This window comes from Arachis hypogaea, chromosome 4, assembly GCF_003086295.3.
Source record: "Arachis hypogaea cultivar Tifrunner chromosome 4, arahy.Tifrunner.gnm2.J5K5, whole genome shotgun sequence".
Taxonomy (NCBI): Eukaryota; Viridiplantae; Streptophyta; class Magnoliopsida; order Fabales; family Fabaceae; genus Arachis; species Arachis hypogaea.
The window spans coordinates 79519985-79537887 of record NC_092039.1 but is presented as its reverse complement, the minus strand read 5'-3'; the positions used below and the strand labels follow the sequence as shown (position 1 = coordinate 79537887).

Here is a 17903-nt window from a genome sequence, read left to right as displayed (position 1 = left end):
CAGGGCTTCTGGCCCTCTTCCTCCTCCTTCCTCTCCCCCTCTTCTTCCTCCTTGCGACTTGGGGACCTCTTTCCGACCTATTACCGTATCCTCCTCAGCTTCTCCTCCACCCCGTCCTTCCCCTGAGCCAGAGAAGAAGAAGTGTAAGACTTCTGAGTCTGGCTCTTCGTTTGAGGGTGAGGCCAAGTTCAACGGGCCTCAGTTCGTTCGGAATCATATCTACCCCCATACTCATATAAGTATGGATGATGCTTCCGTTCAAAACCACCCTAATGTTCTGGTCCAGGGGAGTGTCCGGGTAGCTGGAGTGTGCACCAAACTTCTAGATATTTTTGAAAAGATTTCCCTCAGCTCTTTGGGTTCATTCCTAAAGGTTGAGGAGTTATAGGGGAGAATTTATTTATATCAGGAAGAGGAAAAGCGGTTGAAGGTGGAGGTCGCTGAGTTGAAGGAGGAGTGGAATCGTCTCCGAGAGAGGGAGAAGAAGTTGCTGGGCCAGCGTGTCACGACGGAGGGCCTGAAGGAGAAGGCGGAGCAGAGTTATATAAGTTTATTTGGGGATAACGTGGACCTGAAGAAGAAGTTAGCGGGATGTCGGGAGGCCTATTTGGATCTGGAGGACTCCATTGCTGAAGGAGCCGAGGAGGCATGGAGGATCTTCAAGGAACAGGTCGGGGTTATTGCTCCAGACCTGGATCTTTCTCCTCTGGATCCTGACAATATCGTGGTGGATTAGGCCATTGTTTCTCCTCCCCGACCTGTTTCCGAATCCGAGCTGAAGACTCATGGACAGAGGATAGCGGAATCCCCCCGATCAGAAGATGCCCCGAGTTCTTCAAAGTGTCCTGAGAAGGGTCCCGATCAACTTGTTCTGTCTTCCCTTGGTGCTGCTCCGACTTCTCTCCCTGGTCCCGATGGTGCTCCGACTACTCTTCCTGGCTCTGGTGGTGATGGTCCTTCTCTTGGTGGTGGTGACCTTCCATTTTCCAGCTAAATTATGATGGCTATATGAGGGCCCGGCCTGTGGGTCCCCTGTTTTTTAAACAATTTTTCTTTTATGTTCTTGTGGTGGTATTTGCTGACAATTTTTTGGCCTTTTATGGCCATAAACAAAATATTAGAAATACCCTTTTTTTGGATAAGGGTTTAGGATATCTTTCTTGTGTGTTGTGCGCATGCTTTTTCTGCTTAGGTTTCGAAAAAACCTTTTTGATCTTTTCGCTTTTTTGAAAACCTTTTTCCTTGGCTGGCTGTCCTTTGTCTAAGTTACTTTTAAATTTTTCTCCAAGACTTGGGACAGCCTCTGCCTTTGCATTTTCGATAGGTTTTCTTATCTCTTTTTTGGTATTCCTGGTACTCAATTTTTCTCTATTGAGTTTCTATAACTTAGGTTATTTTTGCGATGCATTTCGTTCCTCCTCAGGATCTCCGACTTGTCAGTCAATTAATCTCCAAGTTATTTTATGACCTACTTTTATAACCTCTTTACACCGACTTGTACCTTGTTATTTTATCCTGACGACCCTCTAGGTCGGTTCATGGGATTTTTACGTTTTGTCGAGTTTAAGTCAGCGCGTTTCGTAGAAAGATAATGTTAGAAGGAATTTTATAAAGAGATATTTGAAAGAAAAAGATCTTTATTTATTTGTAAAAGTACTTTTTTTTGCTACTAAGGGTTTTTGACAGTTTGTTGCCCCTTAGTCCCCACTTTGATGCCTTGTTAAAAACCCCTCTTCAGGAAAACCCTTTCTTTGGAAAAAAACCACAAAGTTAGGGAAAATAGTACACTAGGGAGTGGAGTTCGCTTTTAACTATAGTACCTTTTCATATTACAAACATGCCACGACCTAGGTAGCTCGGTGCCGTTTAAGTCGGTCACCTTATAGTAGCCTTTTCCTAAGACCTCTCTGATTTTGTATGGTCCTTTCTAATTTGCTGCGAGCTTGCCATCCCCAGATTTGTTAACTCCTATGTCGTTTCTAATAAAAACCAAGTCATCTGAGGTGAAGCTTCTTCGAATGACCCTTTTATTGTACTTAGTTGCCATCCTTTATTTCAACGCCGCTTCTCTTATCTGGGCTTGCTCTCGGACTTCGGGAAGGAGCTCAAGTTCTTCTTTGTGCCCCCATACATTTCCGACCTCGTCATAGAAGTTCACTCTTGGGCTGTGCTTGCTAATTTCCACTGGTATCATGGCTTCTATGCCATAAGTAAGTCGAAAGAGTGTTTCTCCTGTGGCAGACTGAGGTGTAGTTTGATAAGCCCAAAGTACTTGTGGCAGCTCTTCAACCCAAGCTCCTTTTGCGTCTTGTAACCTTTTCTTCAACCCTGCTAGTATGACTTAATTGGTTTTCTCAGCTTGTCCATTTGCTTGTGGATGTTCTATTGATGTAAACTGATGCTTGATTTTCATACTTGCTACTAGGTTTCTGAAGGTTGAGTCGGTGAACTAGTGCCATTGTCAGTGGTGATGGAGTGAGGTACCCCATATCTTGTGATAATATTTTTGTAGAGAAATTTCTGACTTTTTTGAGCGGTGATGGTGGCTAATGGCTCTGCTTCTATCCACTTTGTGAAGTAGTCTACCCCCACTATTAGGTATTTTACTTATCCAGGTGCTTGGGGAAACGGTCCTAACAAGTCTAATCCCCATTTTGCGAAAGGCCATGGAAAAGTTATACTAATAAGCTCTTCGGGGGGAGCGACATGGAAGTTTGCATGCATTTGAGATGGTTGGCACTTCTTCACGAATTCTGTAGCATCTTTCTACAAGGTCGGCCAGTAGAATCCAGCTCGGATAACTTTCCTGGCTAGCGACCTAGCTCCGAGATGGTTTCCGTAGATGCCATTGTAGACCTCTTCTAAGACTTCAGTTGTCCTTGAGGTCAGGACACACTTTAATAATGGTGTTGATATTCCTCTTTTGTAAAGAATATTTTTTACCAGGGTGTAGTTTTGTGCGTCCCTCCGAATCTTTTTAGCTTCTTTTTCCTCTTTCGGTAGGATGTCGAATTTCAGGTATTCGACTAAGGGATTCATCCATCCGAAGTCTAATCCAGAAATTTTGAGGACGTCCTAATAGGACTCTGTTTTAACCATAGAGGGTTCTGGGAGAGTTTCTTGGATCAAGCTTCTATTGTTCCCTCCTGGTTTGGTACTGGCAAGCTTGGAGAGGGCGTCTGCTTTGCTGTCGAGTTCCCGAGTTATATGCTTAATCTCGGTTTCTGCAAAGCGCCTAAGATACTCCAATGTCTTTTCCAAGTACCTCCTCATATTAGGGTCTTTGTCCTGATACTCTCCATTTATTTGGGAGGTCACCACTTGATAGTTGCTGAATATTGTTACTTTTGTTGCACCGACTTCTTCCGCTAGCTTTAATCCTGCGATCAAGGCTTCATATTCTGCCTAATTATTGGAAGCTAGGAATTCAAATTTGAAGGAAACTTCTACTTGCATTACCTATTTACTGGCCAGTATTATGCATGTACCGCTTCTCATCTTGTTTGAGGATCCATCTACGTATAGTTCCCATGTAGTGGATTCTTCCTCTTACTCTCCTGCATATTCTGCTATGAAGTTGGTGAGGCATTGGGCTTTAATTGTCGTCTGAGTTTCGTACTTTAGGTCGAACTCGGAGAGCTCTATTGCCCATTGAACCATTCTGCTCGCGATATTCATCTTTTAAAGGATTTGCTTCATGGGTTCGTTCATTCGAACTTTTATTGTGTGAGCTTGAAAATAAGGTCGTAGCCTTTGTGAGGCTACTACTAAGGAGTATGCGAACTTTTCCAGTTTTTGATGCCTTAGTTCAGGGCCTTGTAGAACTTTGCTGGTGAAATATACAGGATGCTTCCCGATTGCATCTTCCCGTATTAGAGCTGATGCTACAGCTTTGTCTGCTCAGAAAAATACAAGACGAGCTCTTCCCCAACTATAGGTTAGGTCAGAATTGGAGGCTGACTCAAAAACCTTTTGAACTCTTGGAATGCTTCTTCGCACTCTGAAGTCCATTTGAACTGGCATCCTTTTCTTAGTAAGGAGAATAGTGAAGACTTGCGAGAGGTCTGTCAAGAGGTCGGTCTCCTCCTTGGTTTTTACCATCATGTCATCCACGTAGACTTCAATTAAGTTCCTAAGGTGGGGAGAGAACACCTTATTCATCAGCCTTTGGTATGTAGCTCCAGCATTTTTTAATCCAAAAGGCATGACCACATAGCAGCAGTTTGCTCTAAGCGTGATGAATGATGTTTTTTCTTCATTCGGCTTGTACATCGGGATTTCGTTGTATCCCGAGTAGGCATCCATAAACGACAAGTATTGGTACCCCGAGCTAGAATCTACTAGAGTATCAATATTGGGAAGTGGATATGGGTCTTTGGGGCACACCTTGTTCAGGTCAGTGTAATCAACGCACATCCTCCACTTGCCGTTTTGCTTTTTGACCAGCATTACATTTGCCAGCCATGCCGGATACTTGACCTCCCTGATCAAGCCGGCCTCTAAGAGGGCTTGTATTTGCTCTTCTACCACTTGAGCCCGTTATGGCCCGAGCTTGTGCTTACGCTGCTGTACGGGTCGCGATCCGGGGTATACTGAAAGCCTGTGGGACATGAGTTCAGGGTCTATCCCTAGCATGCCAGGCAAAGAGGTCGGAATTATCTTGTAGGAGCTTTACCAGCTTCTATTTTAGGTTTCCACCTAGGCTGGCTCCTATATTGGTATTTTTCCCTTCCTCTTCTCCAACTTGTACTTCTTTAGTTTTTCCCCCCAGTTGCGGCCGCAACTCTTCTTTGGCTCTTACCCCGCCGAGCTCTATGGTGTGAACTTCCTTGCCCTTTCCTCTCAGGTTCAGGCTTTCATTGTAGCATTTCCTTGCCAATTTCTGGTCTCTCCGTACCGTTGCTATTTCCCCAGGTGTTGAGAATTTCATGCAAAGATGAGGGGTGGACACCACCGCTCCGAGCCGATTTAGGGTAGTCCTGCCGATCAAGGCATTATATGCTGACCTAACGTCAACGACTATAAAGTCTATGCTAAGAGTTTTGGATTTTTTCCCCCTTTCCAAAAGTCGTGTGGAGGGGTAAGAACCCTATTGGTTTTATTGGCGTGTCGCCTAACTCATACAGGGTGTCAGGGTAAGCTTTTAACTCCTTTTCATCCAACCCTAGCTTGTCGAATGCTAGCTTGAAAAGGATGTCAGCTGAACTCTCCTGATCTACCAAAGTTCTGTGGAGAAGGGCATTTGCCAGGATCATGGTTATCACCACTGGATCATCGTGTCCAGGGATTACTCCTTGCACATCTTCTTTGGTGAATGAGATAGTTGGAAGGTCGGGTGCCTCGCTCCCGACCTGGTAGACTCGCTTTAGGTGTCTCTTGCGAGATGACTTGGTGAGTCCCCCTCCCACAAATCCCTCTGAGATCATATGTATATGTCTCTCTGGGGTTTGTGGTGGTGGATCTCTTTGGTCTCCGTCATCTCGCTTTCTTTTCCCATGATTGTCCGACCTTTCCATGAGATATCTGTCAAGTCGACCCTCCCTGGCTAAATTTTCTATCACATTTTAAGGTCGTAGTAGTCGTTTGTCGAGTGACCATACATCTTATGGTATTCACAGTAGGAGCCGCGACTCCCCCTTTTTGTTTTTGATGGGCCTAGGGGGTGGTAGTCTTTCAGTATGGCAGATTTTCCTGTATACGTCAACTAGGGAAGCTTTTAGAGGAGTATAAGAGTGATATCTCCTTGACCTTTCGAGGCCGACCTCCTCTTTTTTCTTGGGCTCTCTTTCTTTCTCTTTCAAAGAGTGAGAGTGTCCTGGTCGCCAGTTTGGCTCTCACAATCTAGCATTTTCCTCCATGTTGATGTACTTCTCAGCTCTTTCCTGTACATCGCTCAAGGAGGTCGGGTGCTTTTTTGATATGGACTGAGAGAAAGAGCCTTCCCTGAGTCCATTTACTAGGCCCATTATTACTGTTTCTGTGGGCAGGTCCTGAATCTCCAGGCATGCTTTGTTAAACCTTTCCACGTAGTCTCTTAAAGGTTCTCTTGCCTCCTGCTTTACGCCCAGGAGGCTCGGTGCATGTTTTACTTTGTCCTTCTGGATGGAGAACCGCATCAGGAATTTGTGCGAGAGGTCGTCGAAGCTAGTCACCGACCTTGGGGGAAGACCTTCGAACCACTTCATCGCTACTTGCGTCAAAATAGTCGGGAAAGCTTTGCAGCGAGTAGCATCAGAAGCGTTAGCCAAATACATCCGACTTTTAAAATTGCTCAGATGATGTTTTGGATCCGTGGTCCCATCGTAGAGGTCCATGTCAGGACATTTGAAATTCCTTGGAACCTTTGGTCTCATTATGTCCTCACTGAACTGATCATCTCCTCCCAAGGGCGAATCTTCTCGGTCATTGTGATAGCTTCGACTTTTGAGGGAAGATTCTAACTTCAAGAGTTTTTCTTCTAACTCTTTTCTCTCTCTATCTCATTCCTTAAGTTCCTCTTCGCCTCTCGCTATCGTTCTAACTCCTGTTCCGGCTGCTCCAAACGCCCTTGGTGGCCGTGGACCAATCCCATTAGCTCGGCTGCATGGAGTGGTCCTTCTTTTCCTGATTCGCGTCCCTCCGAAGAGTTTACCTTTGGGTTTTTTAACCCAGAGGTACCTTCTCTGTGCTGGTCATTCGCTTCCTTGTGAAGGGTCATGTCCGCGTCGTTATTTCCGGTGTTCAGATTTTCTTGTTCTGAATCGGTTGTTTTGTGGCCATGTTCAGGCGAATTATCCGCCATCGAAGGTCGATCTCTTGGGTCCCCGGCAACGGCGCCAATGTTACAACAGGTAACCAGAGATTAGTGGGCTGGACTTGTAAGGTTGGCCCGATCGTTTGAAGAGGGAGGCCCTTTGTCCTGGTTCCCGTCTAGGGGCCTCCGTCCAACTTGTGTGTGTGAAGGAATGGGGGTGGTACATGCAAAGACACTCTGATGCCTAAGTAAGCAAGGGTCTGAGCAAGTTTTGAGAGTATGGAAACTTAGAGATACCTGAGGGGTGTTAGTGTACTTATAGTGGTGAACTCATAACCACCGTTGGGATGGTTCCACATTTCAAGGTGGATAACCGTCCTTTTGTCTCAGGGGAGTTGAGATTTGACTCCTAGAAGTGGATTGAGAGATTTTAGGGGCAGTTACCTTTCAAATAGGTATTATCTGCCAGCCAATCTCTGTTCCCGACTTTCTTGTGGTGGAGCTTTCATCGAGTCCGACCTCTTGAATGGAGGTCGGTTGCGAGGGGAGACCAGTCTATGGATTGGGTCTTTTTATCTTATTTGGTCCTGGGCCTTGGTGTTGGGGCATGGTATGAACAGAATTATTAAATTAATTTAAAGAGAGAAAAACTCAAAAAAAATTATATATCAAATAATGTGTTTATTATTTTTTATTTTATTGTGAAAATTATCTAGATTATAATACTAATATTATATCATAGGATTATTATTATTAATGTATTAACCGTATTTTAATATTTATTATTTATATATTTAAAAATTTATTAATTAGTTTGTACTTATTATACCATATATTCAATGATTTATTAAAAAAAATATTAATATAATAAATAAATTTTTTTAAAAAATATCATTTAAAGAATAGGGACAAATATACCCCTAACCAATTTAAATTTAGAGACAATTAGGACCCTGTCCATTTTTGAACCTAACACGTTAGCATTTTTCGTTCAAAGTTGACGAAAAAACACCAACAAAAATCGAAGTGGGTCGTTTTTATGGTAAGGGGTCGCGTTGTCATTCTGAGAAATGGATAGGAGTCAAATTGGTAGTTCACTCTTACAATTCTTTTAGCCAACTCGTCACTCGATTTCTTTATGAAATTTTGTAAATGATTTAGTATGTTAAGATTATCTATTAATTTTTTATAAAAAGTATAAAAAAATAAATTTTTAATATATTTATTAAAATAAAAAGTTTAAAATTGTTTACTAATAAAAAATACACAAAAAAACAGTTATCTTATCTCGATAGTTGTTTGAATTTTATTTCCATTATCTCATCAACGTCTCTTAACAATGACAAATGGTTATTTTAATTTTTTAAATTTAAATCAATCTAATTGGATCATAATTTAATCTAAAAAATTTTTTGTACTTTTTTTAGCACTAATTGATCAAATATATTTATTTTAATCCTTTCTATCAATCTTTTTATGTACCATTTGCATGCTTAATAGTTTGGATTATTGATATTATTAATATTTTTTATTATTTTTAATTTTTTTAAAAAAAGATACATGTATCTCGTTTACACGAGATAATTTACACGTGTCGTATCCACTTCTCTTATCTCGTTTACACTGTAAACAAAATACATGCAAAATTATCTCGACGATATAAGAGAGTAGTATTTATTTCTATAATTATTTTTTAAATTATTTATTTCGATAATTATTATATTTATTTAATTTATAAAAATAAAAAATCCATAAATCGAAGTTGGTTAATTCAATTTAATCTTGTGTTGTCTATTTAGTATTTATTTGGATGTTACTAAGTTAATAAAAAAATATTTTTTTAATAAAAAGTATTTTTTTATTATTTAAAGTATTTGACAAATTTTTAGTAGTAAAAATAAAAATATTAAAAAAATAAGAAATTATATATTTACAATTTTTTTAAAAAGAATTCTTTTTAAAAATTATTTTTCATATAATAAATAAATAAATAAAATTATTTTTATATTGTATTTAAACATAATTAATAGATAAAAATATTTTTTATATGAAATTAAATATTTAAATATAAAATTATTTTTATTTTTTTAAAAAGTCGTTTAAAAAAATAACTAAAAATTTTTTTTTGAAAGTTCCTAAATAAGCCCTTAAGCTTCGACTTTTCAGCACGCGATTTATTTTATATCATTTTAACCGGTAACAACGAGTATATTCGTATATAGTTATATACTGGTTTAGCGATTTAGATTCTCTAAAGTTTGAATTTCACTTTAGACAGTAAAATATGATTTTTTAACATTTATTTTACAGGTGAAACCAAAAATAAATATGAGAGAGAAATTATTTAAGGATAAAAAATCACACTTTATCCTCTAAAGTACAAATTTAAAATTTAAAGAATCCAAATTTCTAGTTTAAATATGAACATATTAATATATACTAATTTGGATCGATTAAACAATAAAATTTTAAAATTTTATTTCTTAAAATTAAATAAACCGATCTAATTTAAACTACACTAATTTATAGTTAGAATAGATTGAAAATAAAACCAAAATAACCCAATTTAAACAACAATAAATTATATATCTTGAATTGAAGCGATTTTCTCTTCAAAATAAACGCGCACGCGTGCCCCAAAACTCGAGTCAGACAAGTGACACAACGAAGACACACTTCTCTTCCTCCTCCACTCTCCGCTTCTATATCTTCCCCTTCCCTCTTCTTTGGCGGCGACCGCTTCGTCTTCTCCGTCTTCTCTTGCTTTTGGGTCTCACCAAAATCGCCATAAAATATGTATGAATTCGACTCCATACCTCATGTGCAAAGTGGCATCTGATGACTCTGTGTTCGAAGAAGGCATGAATAGATGCAAATAACCAAGATGTGACATTGTAATCATCGACACGCCGCTGGTTATATTTCTTTGTCTCTTTTTGGATGTTTTCATTATCTTCAGGGGTTGCAAATCGTTGGGGAATCTCCTGTTTATCTAACTGGTCTTGTAATTCTTGTCCGCTGATGGAAAGTGTAGCAAAATGGCTTTCATGAAGATTTTCTGCCAATGGGATATTCAACAGTTTGGTGTTGGAGGTTTTTGCAACATGCATAACGAGCGTTGCATTATTGGTCTCCACCATGTCATTGGTTTCAACACTTTTAGCATTATCTGCCATGGATCTTGATTCCATATAATTAAGAGTATCTAGTACTGAGAGAAGGAGATTTCTAATATATATGCTAAACTGACAGGTGTCCACTCTATCTTATCTTTACAGTAATAAATACTGAATAATGGAATCGGATATTTTGTTTTTATTTAAAAATGAACAATAAATAAAAAAATAATTATATTACTATGTAGATAAATACCAATATATTATATAATATGGTTGCCGCCTTCGAAGAATTAAAAAATGTAATATATATATATATATATATATATATATATATATATATATATATATATAAGGGTTGACAATTAAAATATTAAATAATAAAGATAATAAATATATTAAATGTTTAATTTATTAAGTATAAAAATAATTATTTTAATATTAAAATTTAAATAAATAATTTGATAATATTTATATTTTTATTTTATTAGACTAATTTTAGAATTTATTATTTATATTGTTCACAAAAATTATCTACCTAATAAAATTCATATAAAAATATCATTTGTTTTGTGAACAAAGTATTACACATTTTAAAAAATTTAATCAATTAGGAAGTTAAAATATTCGTTAATATCAATAAAAAATTTTGAAATAACATTTTTTATTTTAAATTTTACATTTTAAATTCTTTTATTCATCAAACTTTAAAGTAAAAAAGCAGTTATAAACGGAGTCTACGTGGACCGCGGTAGAAAGATTTTGCGACTTCTAAACTGCAACTCAACCCAAGTCGAGTCTTCTTGACTCAGATGCGTCTGTACGCAATACGTGGCGCCAAACCCTAGCAATCTTCGCGGGGTTTTTTTTAAGAAACATTATTATATTTATTCTTAGGCATAAAAAAAAAAAAAACCGCATCCAGGCAGGATTCCATATGGACCATTTATCTTATTAATTATTTAGTGGACAAAGATATTCTTTATTAATTAATATAAAATAACAAAGATCGATGTTAATAAGAAAATATATTAAAGACTTGTAGTGTCACTATGTGGTGCCTTTGTGGTCAGAGCCACCACCTTTGGGAAAAATTGACGAGGTCAAATTAAAGGGCCGTTGGTCAAGCCCCCACACTTGGCTTTTATATTTTGATTCTTGTGGGTCATGGATTCCATGTGTTACAATATATCTTTTTCATAAGAGAAGCCACCAAGTCAACAGGGACAATTGAATTGGATGTTCACAAACAACCATATCCAATGTACTGGAGATTATTGTAGTTGTTTGGCCGGTAACGTCTTGCCATGCACAAGGTCGTTCTAGAAAACATGCACAAACTATTGTTAATTATAATTTAATGTTTTAAATTATTTTAATTTTAAATTTAACCTCTAATTGCACTCGATATTAAATTCATTGGTTTCCAGAAAACTGATTGGATTGATTTAAAACAGTTGACCAAATAGCTTTTATATAAATCAATCAATTTGGTTTATCAATTGCTTTCTAGACCTCAATAATTCTGTATAACTACATCAAAAAGCGATAACGTATATATTTATGTTTCGGAAGTTCCTCTTGAATCCAATAAAATCGACCGCTAGAATATGAGTTTTTTTCTATTTTTTGTAGATAATTTACCGGAACTCCGGAAGATATATCAAAAAGAGAGTTATTTCAGTTGTTTAACTGGATTGGGCGCATCAATAATATTTACCTGTCTCGAGAATGGAAAAACAGAAACATTTACATGTTTGCTTTCATCCGATACACGACGAAATGAGGGGCGTTGAAAGCTATAGCGGAAATGAATCGCCTGAGGCTGAGAAGTAAGACCATCTATGTAAGCGAGGCGAAGTACAGAAGAAAGTCGGGACCAACGAATGGTGACAAGGGACGACGGGAAGATCGTACACCAAACGCATCGCCACAGCAACCACATCGGATCATATGCGACGAAGACTCCTTGCTGAATGAGGAAGAGGGACAGACCAAGGAAATCGCAAAATCCCGCCATGGGACTGGCGAGCCTAAGATGCTGGAAGCTGCCGTGGTGCCAGAAAATATTGGATGGTTACAGAGAAGCTTTATAGGGATTATGACGAAGCCGATCAGTTTTAACTCCTTGAGGGATATGATAGCTAAGAATATTCCTTTTGTAGTCCAAATCCAAGAAATGGGAGCTTTTAAAGTCCTCTTGACCTTTGATAGTGTTCTGAGTGCAGATGAAGCTTACACCTTTAAGTTGAATTATCTCCTGTAAATCTTTCACAAGGTGAGAAGGTGGAACGAGTTGGAGCGTAGTGAGACCAGAAGGGTGTGGCTCGAGTGTTACGGAGTCCCGTTGCATGCATGGTCAGTCGAGACGTTTAATTTGATAGGGGTCAATGGGGAGGAGTAGTAGGCTGTGCAAAAGAGACATAATTGTGCACTTCCTTCTCTGTAGGTTGTGTATTAGTTGATACGGGTGTTATGGAAGTAATTCAGGAGAGGATCCATGTCTCTGTTGGATCCGGGGGATTTGACGTTTTGGTAAAAGAATATGGACATGGAATGGGGTGCATGCAGGGCAGTGAGTGTTTTTTGGAGAGTGGGTTCAACCCCGGTGGGATCTTGAATCGTAGCATAGCAAGTACGAGTACGGAGGGAGAAAAGGAGCAGAAAAGGCGGCTGATTTCATCAAAGGGAGTCGAGCAAGATGAAGCTTCTTTAATGGCGGTGAACTGTGGAGGGGAAGACGAGGAGGGTAGATTAGTAATTTCTGATGATATTTTAAATGAGTGGATTAAGGGTAGTGAAAATAAAAAATCGCGGAAAATTAGTAACGTCTCCATATAACGGTGGCATTCAAGGGCTTACTAATTTTGAGTGTAAAAACCGTATCAGCTATGAAGCAGATTCAGATAGAACCATGACTGGTGACTTGTGTACGTTGCATTACGGTCTAATCACAAGGAAAAAATAAAAAAGGGGGTCTCACTAGGCATTGGGCCAGGCATAGCTCTATGGGAAAGGAGAAAACAAAAAAAGGGGGCTGCATTAAGCATTGGGCCAGGGACAGCTATGCGGGTATGGAAGGAGGCACTACCGGTTTGGGCCTCATCCCTTCAGCCATTGGGCTTAAACTGGGTCAGGGGAAGCGCAGTAGGCAACCCTCCAAGGAGCTCCTGAATGCACAACAGGGTTCCCTCGGGGACTCCTTACGCTGCCTTGAGGGGGAGCATGACACCAAATTAGAGCTTGTGAACGGAGAGCGACGGTTGGCCTCAAATCCAGGGAGAAGGCTGGGCAGCAATGACGACGACTGGGCATGAACCGGAGGCAGAGCTTGTGCAAGCCATGACGGGGTGGTTGGCCTTGAGATTGACGAAGCAACACCTCCACTCAACGATCCGGTTGAGAAGGAATGTCATGAAGCTGCGTTGAGGACGGTGGAAGCCGAGGATGATGGAGACGACCACACTACTGTGGAAGAGGTGAGCGCGGCTGATGGGAGTGCCGGGGTAAGGGACGCAGGCGAAAATCGAAGTGAACAGGGAGATACGGATAACCAGTGCTTGGAGGAACAATTGTTGGAAAATAAAAAGACCTTGGAGCTGGCTTTGGAATCAGGGGCGGTGCTGTGCAACGAGGAAGATGACATCATGGCAATCCTTCAGGCTCAAAATGAAGAAATAGCACAAAAGAGGAAATTGGCGAAACAAAAGGCGAAGCTGCGACGAGGCAGACCTAAAAGTAAAAGCCAGGTGTGTAAAATTATTTCTAAATGACTTTATTTTCTTGGAATGTTAGGGGGTTACGTGGTGATGGGAAGATGAGAATGGTGAAGGATTTAAAATATAAACATAACTTGAGCTTGGTAGGCTTGATTGAGACTAAGAGACGGACTATGACGAGGTTTGACGTTGAAAGGATCCAGGGGTGTACTAGGATAGGGTGGGAATATGTAGGCTCGGACGGTGCATCCGGGGGGCTTTTGATGATTTGGGATGACACGTTTTTTAATATGAATAACTGCTATAAGGGGGAACGATGGTTATGTGTTGAAGGTTTTTTGCTAAAGAATAGCTTCAACTATGCTTTTGTCTTGATTTATGGTGCACATAATAGAGATGAGAAGAGACAGGTGTGGGAGGAGTTGAGTTACATTAGTGGGTTATGTCAGGTTCCTTGTTGCTTTTTGGGGGATTTTAATGAGATAGTGAATGTCGAGGAACGGAGAGGGACTGTTAGCTTACTGTGTCAGCAGAGGACTTCAAGACGTGGATTCAAGATATGCACCTAGTGGACTTGCCGCTTACAGATTGCAAGTTCACATGGTTTCGAGGTCGTTCTTACAGTCGACTAGATAGAGCTTTGGTGAGTGTGGAATGGTTAGAAGAGTTCCCTGATACTCGGTTAAGAGGGGGTCCAAGAGGTTTATCGGATCACTGCCCTATTATTGTGGTAGAGCAGCGGATGCAGGGAGGTCCTCGGCCTTTTCGAAGCCTTGACGCATGGTTCACCTATGACGGCTTTCTCCGGATGGTCTAGGAGGAATGGAGGGGTCTAGGGGAGATGCAATTCATAGATAAATTAAAGGCGTTAGCGGGTCCTTTGAGAAGTTGGCACAAGAACAACTTTGGTGAGATGGACAAGAAGATATTAAAGTTTGAGGAAGAGATAAAAAAGATTGATGACTTGGTAAGTACTGGAGTGTATGATGCAACTATAAAGGCTAGAAGGCGTTAGTCATCTGTTGTGAGAGATGGTATGTGAAAAAAGAAATTCACTGGAAGCAAATGTCTCGATCTCCGCAAGCAAAGGAAATGGATAGAAACATAAGATACTTCCACAATATAGCATCGGTAAGAAGGCGAAATAATCAGATTGATGCTCTGGTAGTCAACGGAAGACTGGTTAGGAACCAAGCTAGAATAAAAATAGCTATAATAGAGTTTTATAAAGATCTGTATCATCAGGAGAGTTCTCCTTTGCTGGGGTTCAGAGATGGTCTGGTGGCTAAGATAGCTGAGGAAGAGTCTGTGTCTCTGGAGGCGATGCCATAAGTTGAGGAAATCAGGCAGGCAGTGTGGGATTGTGAGTCTTTGAAGGCACCAGGGTGTGATGGGTTCAACATGAATTTCATTAAGCGGTGCTGGGAGGAGATTGGGGAAGAATTTACGGGAGCAGTTATGGGGTTCTTTCAGACATCCAAGCTACCTGCGTATTTCAATATTACGAGGGTGGCGCTGGCCCCCAAGTTCACTGGTGCGAAAGAAATCAAAGACCTCAGACCTATCAGTATGGTTGAGTGTGTGTATAAGGTCATTTTGAAAGTGCTTGTTAGGATGATGAGAGCAGTGATGCCTGGGCTAGTAGAAGAGACTCAGTGTGCCTTTGTGTAGGGTAGAAAAATTCATGACGGGGCTCTCATAGCATGTGAAATGGTGCACTGGCTTAAAAGGAGAAAAGAGGAGGCAGCCATAATCAAGTTGGAGTTCCAAAAGGCATATGACAGAGTGAAGTGGAGCTTTGTGGATATTGTGCTGGAGAAGATGGGGTTTGGGCGCAGGTGGAGGGCTTGGGTTATGGAGTGTGTGACCACATCTTCGATGTCGGTTTTGATTAATGGATCGCCATCTAAACCATTTAAAATGGAACAGGGCTTGAGACAAGGTGACCCGCTTTCTCCTTTCTTGTTTGTGCTGGTTGTCGATGTACTACATAGGATGATTGGTGAGGCAGTCAGGAACGGGCGTATTTCTCCTTTGCTGGTTGGTCGAGACAGTGTGGAGCTTTCACACCTTCAGTTTGCTGATGATACCATTCTGTTTTGCCCACCAGAAGATGAGACTATGCGGAATTATTAGTGGCTACTGTGATGGTTTGAGTTGATGTCAGGGCTCAGTATCAACTTTGATAAGTCCAGCTTGATTCCAATCAACTGTGAAGAGCAGTGGTTGCATAATATGTGTACTCTGTGGGGTTGCAAGGAAGGTACGCTCCCTGTTAAATACCTCAGAGTCCCCTTAGGAGCTAATCCAAGGTTGGTTAAGACTTGGTAGCCGATAATCGACAAGGTGGAATAGAAACTAAGCCTGTGGAAAGCTAAGGTGCTAAATAAAGCGAGTAAGTTGGTGTTTATTAAATCAGTTTTGAATAGCTTGCCAGTGTATTATCTGAGCTTATACAAGATGCCAAAGGCAGTTGCTAAGAAGCTTATTTCTCTACAGAGGAGGTTTCTATGGAGTAAGGAGGATGGGAGGCAAGGAATGGCGTTGGTGAAGTGGGAACTGGTACAGGCCCCGAAGAAATTCGGTGGGCTGGGAGTAGGGGATGCTATGATTCGGAACTCAGCACTGTTGTTTAAGTGGTGGTGGCATTTTGCTAAGGAAGAGTGCCCACTGTGGAAGAAGGTGGTCTGCTCTTGTAATAACTTGAGGCCGAATGAGTTACTATCTTCTCAAGTGCTGCCTACTAGAGGGGGCCCGTGGAGGGATATTTGCCATATAGATTTTTAGGAGCAACATCTGTGGGATAAGATGATTACAGGTATGGCAATGGAGATTGGGGACGGGCGAAGGACCCGGTTTTGGGAGGATGTTTGGTTGCAGTGTGGTTCCTTAAAAGATCGATTCCCCAGGCTCTTCTCTGTTTCAAACCAATGTGGGGCGGTGATTGGGGAGTGTGGGTTTTGGGATGGGCTAGAGTGGGTCTAGAATTTAGGGAGCTCTTTCAATGGGAGTTAGACCTTCTGAGTCAGTTACATGAGGCTCTGAGACCTGTGAGGCTTAATAGGGAGGATAGAGTTGTGTGGAAATATGATAAACTTGGTATTTTTTCGACTAACTCTTTTGTGCAGGTGCTACAAGAAGGAATGCTATCAGAGGAGGTAACCAGTTACAGCTTCACAAAGGCCATCTGGAAAGGTTTGGTTCCACCAAGGGTGGAGCTGTTTGCTTGGTTCGTCCTGGTAGGCAGGGTGAACACCAAAGAACGGCTAAGCCGGATCAGGATTATTAGCCAGGATGACAATAGTTGTGTTTTATGTAATAAGGATGTTGAGCAGGTCCATCATTTGTTTCTGGGCTGTGATTTTGCTTGGCAGGTGTGGAGTGCATGGTTATCTATGGTTGTCCGACTATGGGCTGTCCCGGGGTTAATGAAGGACCATTTCCTAAGTTGGACAGATGAGCCGCGAAGGAAAGCAGATCAAAAGCAGTGGTTAATATGTTTCTGTGCGATCATTTGTCATATTTAGTTGGAGCAAAACAGGAGGATATTTCAGAATCAAAGGAAAGGCGTAGAAGATATCATCACATTGACCATCCTTAGCTGCGAAGAGTGGAGAGGTGTGCATCCCTAGGGTTGTTGATGGCTATGCCGGAGATGATGTGGGGATGTTGTTTTCTGTTCAAGGAGTTTGTGGGAGCTGCCTGTCTTGTTGTTTGTTTCATACTGCTTGCTCCACTCTAATGTGTTGAGTTCTTTTACTTTCAAAAAAATATATCTTTATAATTGAATCATATCTAATCTTATCTAAACTTTTTTCAAAATATCACTAAAAAACATTAAGTACTGTTGAATTTACCGTCAGATTCTTTAAATATATATAACGGTAATCAATTTATTGTCGAATTTACCATAAAAAATAATCAGACGGTATAAACATCACCGATAAATATTTATCATCAGATTTATTTCATCCGACGGTAATTACCGTTGAATTTTACGATGGATTACCAGCTCAGGAAATTAAATGGTTACCGGCGGATTTTTCCAACGGTAATGTTGGCACCAAAACATGTTGTTTGCACTATGTTACCGTCGGATTATTCCTACGGTAATTTCGATGGTAATGTCAATTTTTTTTGGAATTTGAAATAAATGGTCGATTTTAATTTTATATTTAAATTCTTTTTACACAATTAGTGGTCAATTTATAAATAATGAAGAATTTTTATTTAAAATAAATAAATACAATGTACAAATTAAATAAAAATCAAGTACACTAAATAAATGTATGAAACAATAAAACAAAAAGCTAATATCTACAGATCTAGGTAGTC

General features: G+C 40.2%; 1 protein-coding gene across 1 annotated transcript; it reads left to right on the top strand.

The window, feature by feature from the left end:
* The first annotated feature begins 15278 nt into the window (after nucleotides 1–15278).
* Nucleotides 15279–15704, top strand: LOC140184141 (secreted RxLR effector protein 78-like). The gene has a single exon (XM_072234434.1). It carries the CDS (start codon nucleotides 15279–15281, stop codon nucleotides 15702–15704), a length of 426 nt encoding a protein of 141 aa, XP_072090535.1.
* The last annotated feature ends 2199 nt before the right edge of the window (nucleotides 15705–17903 follow it).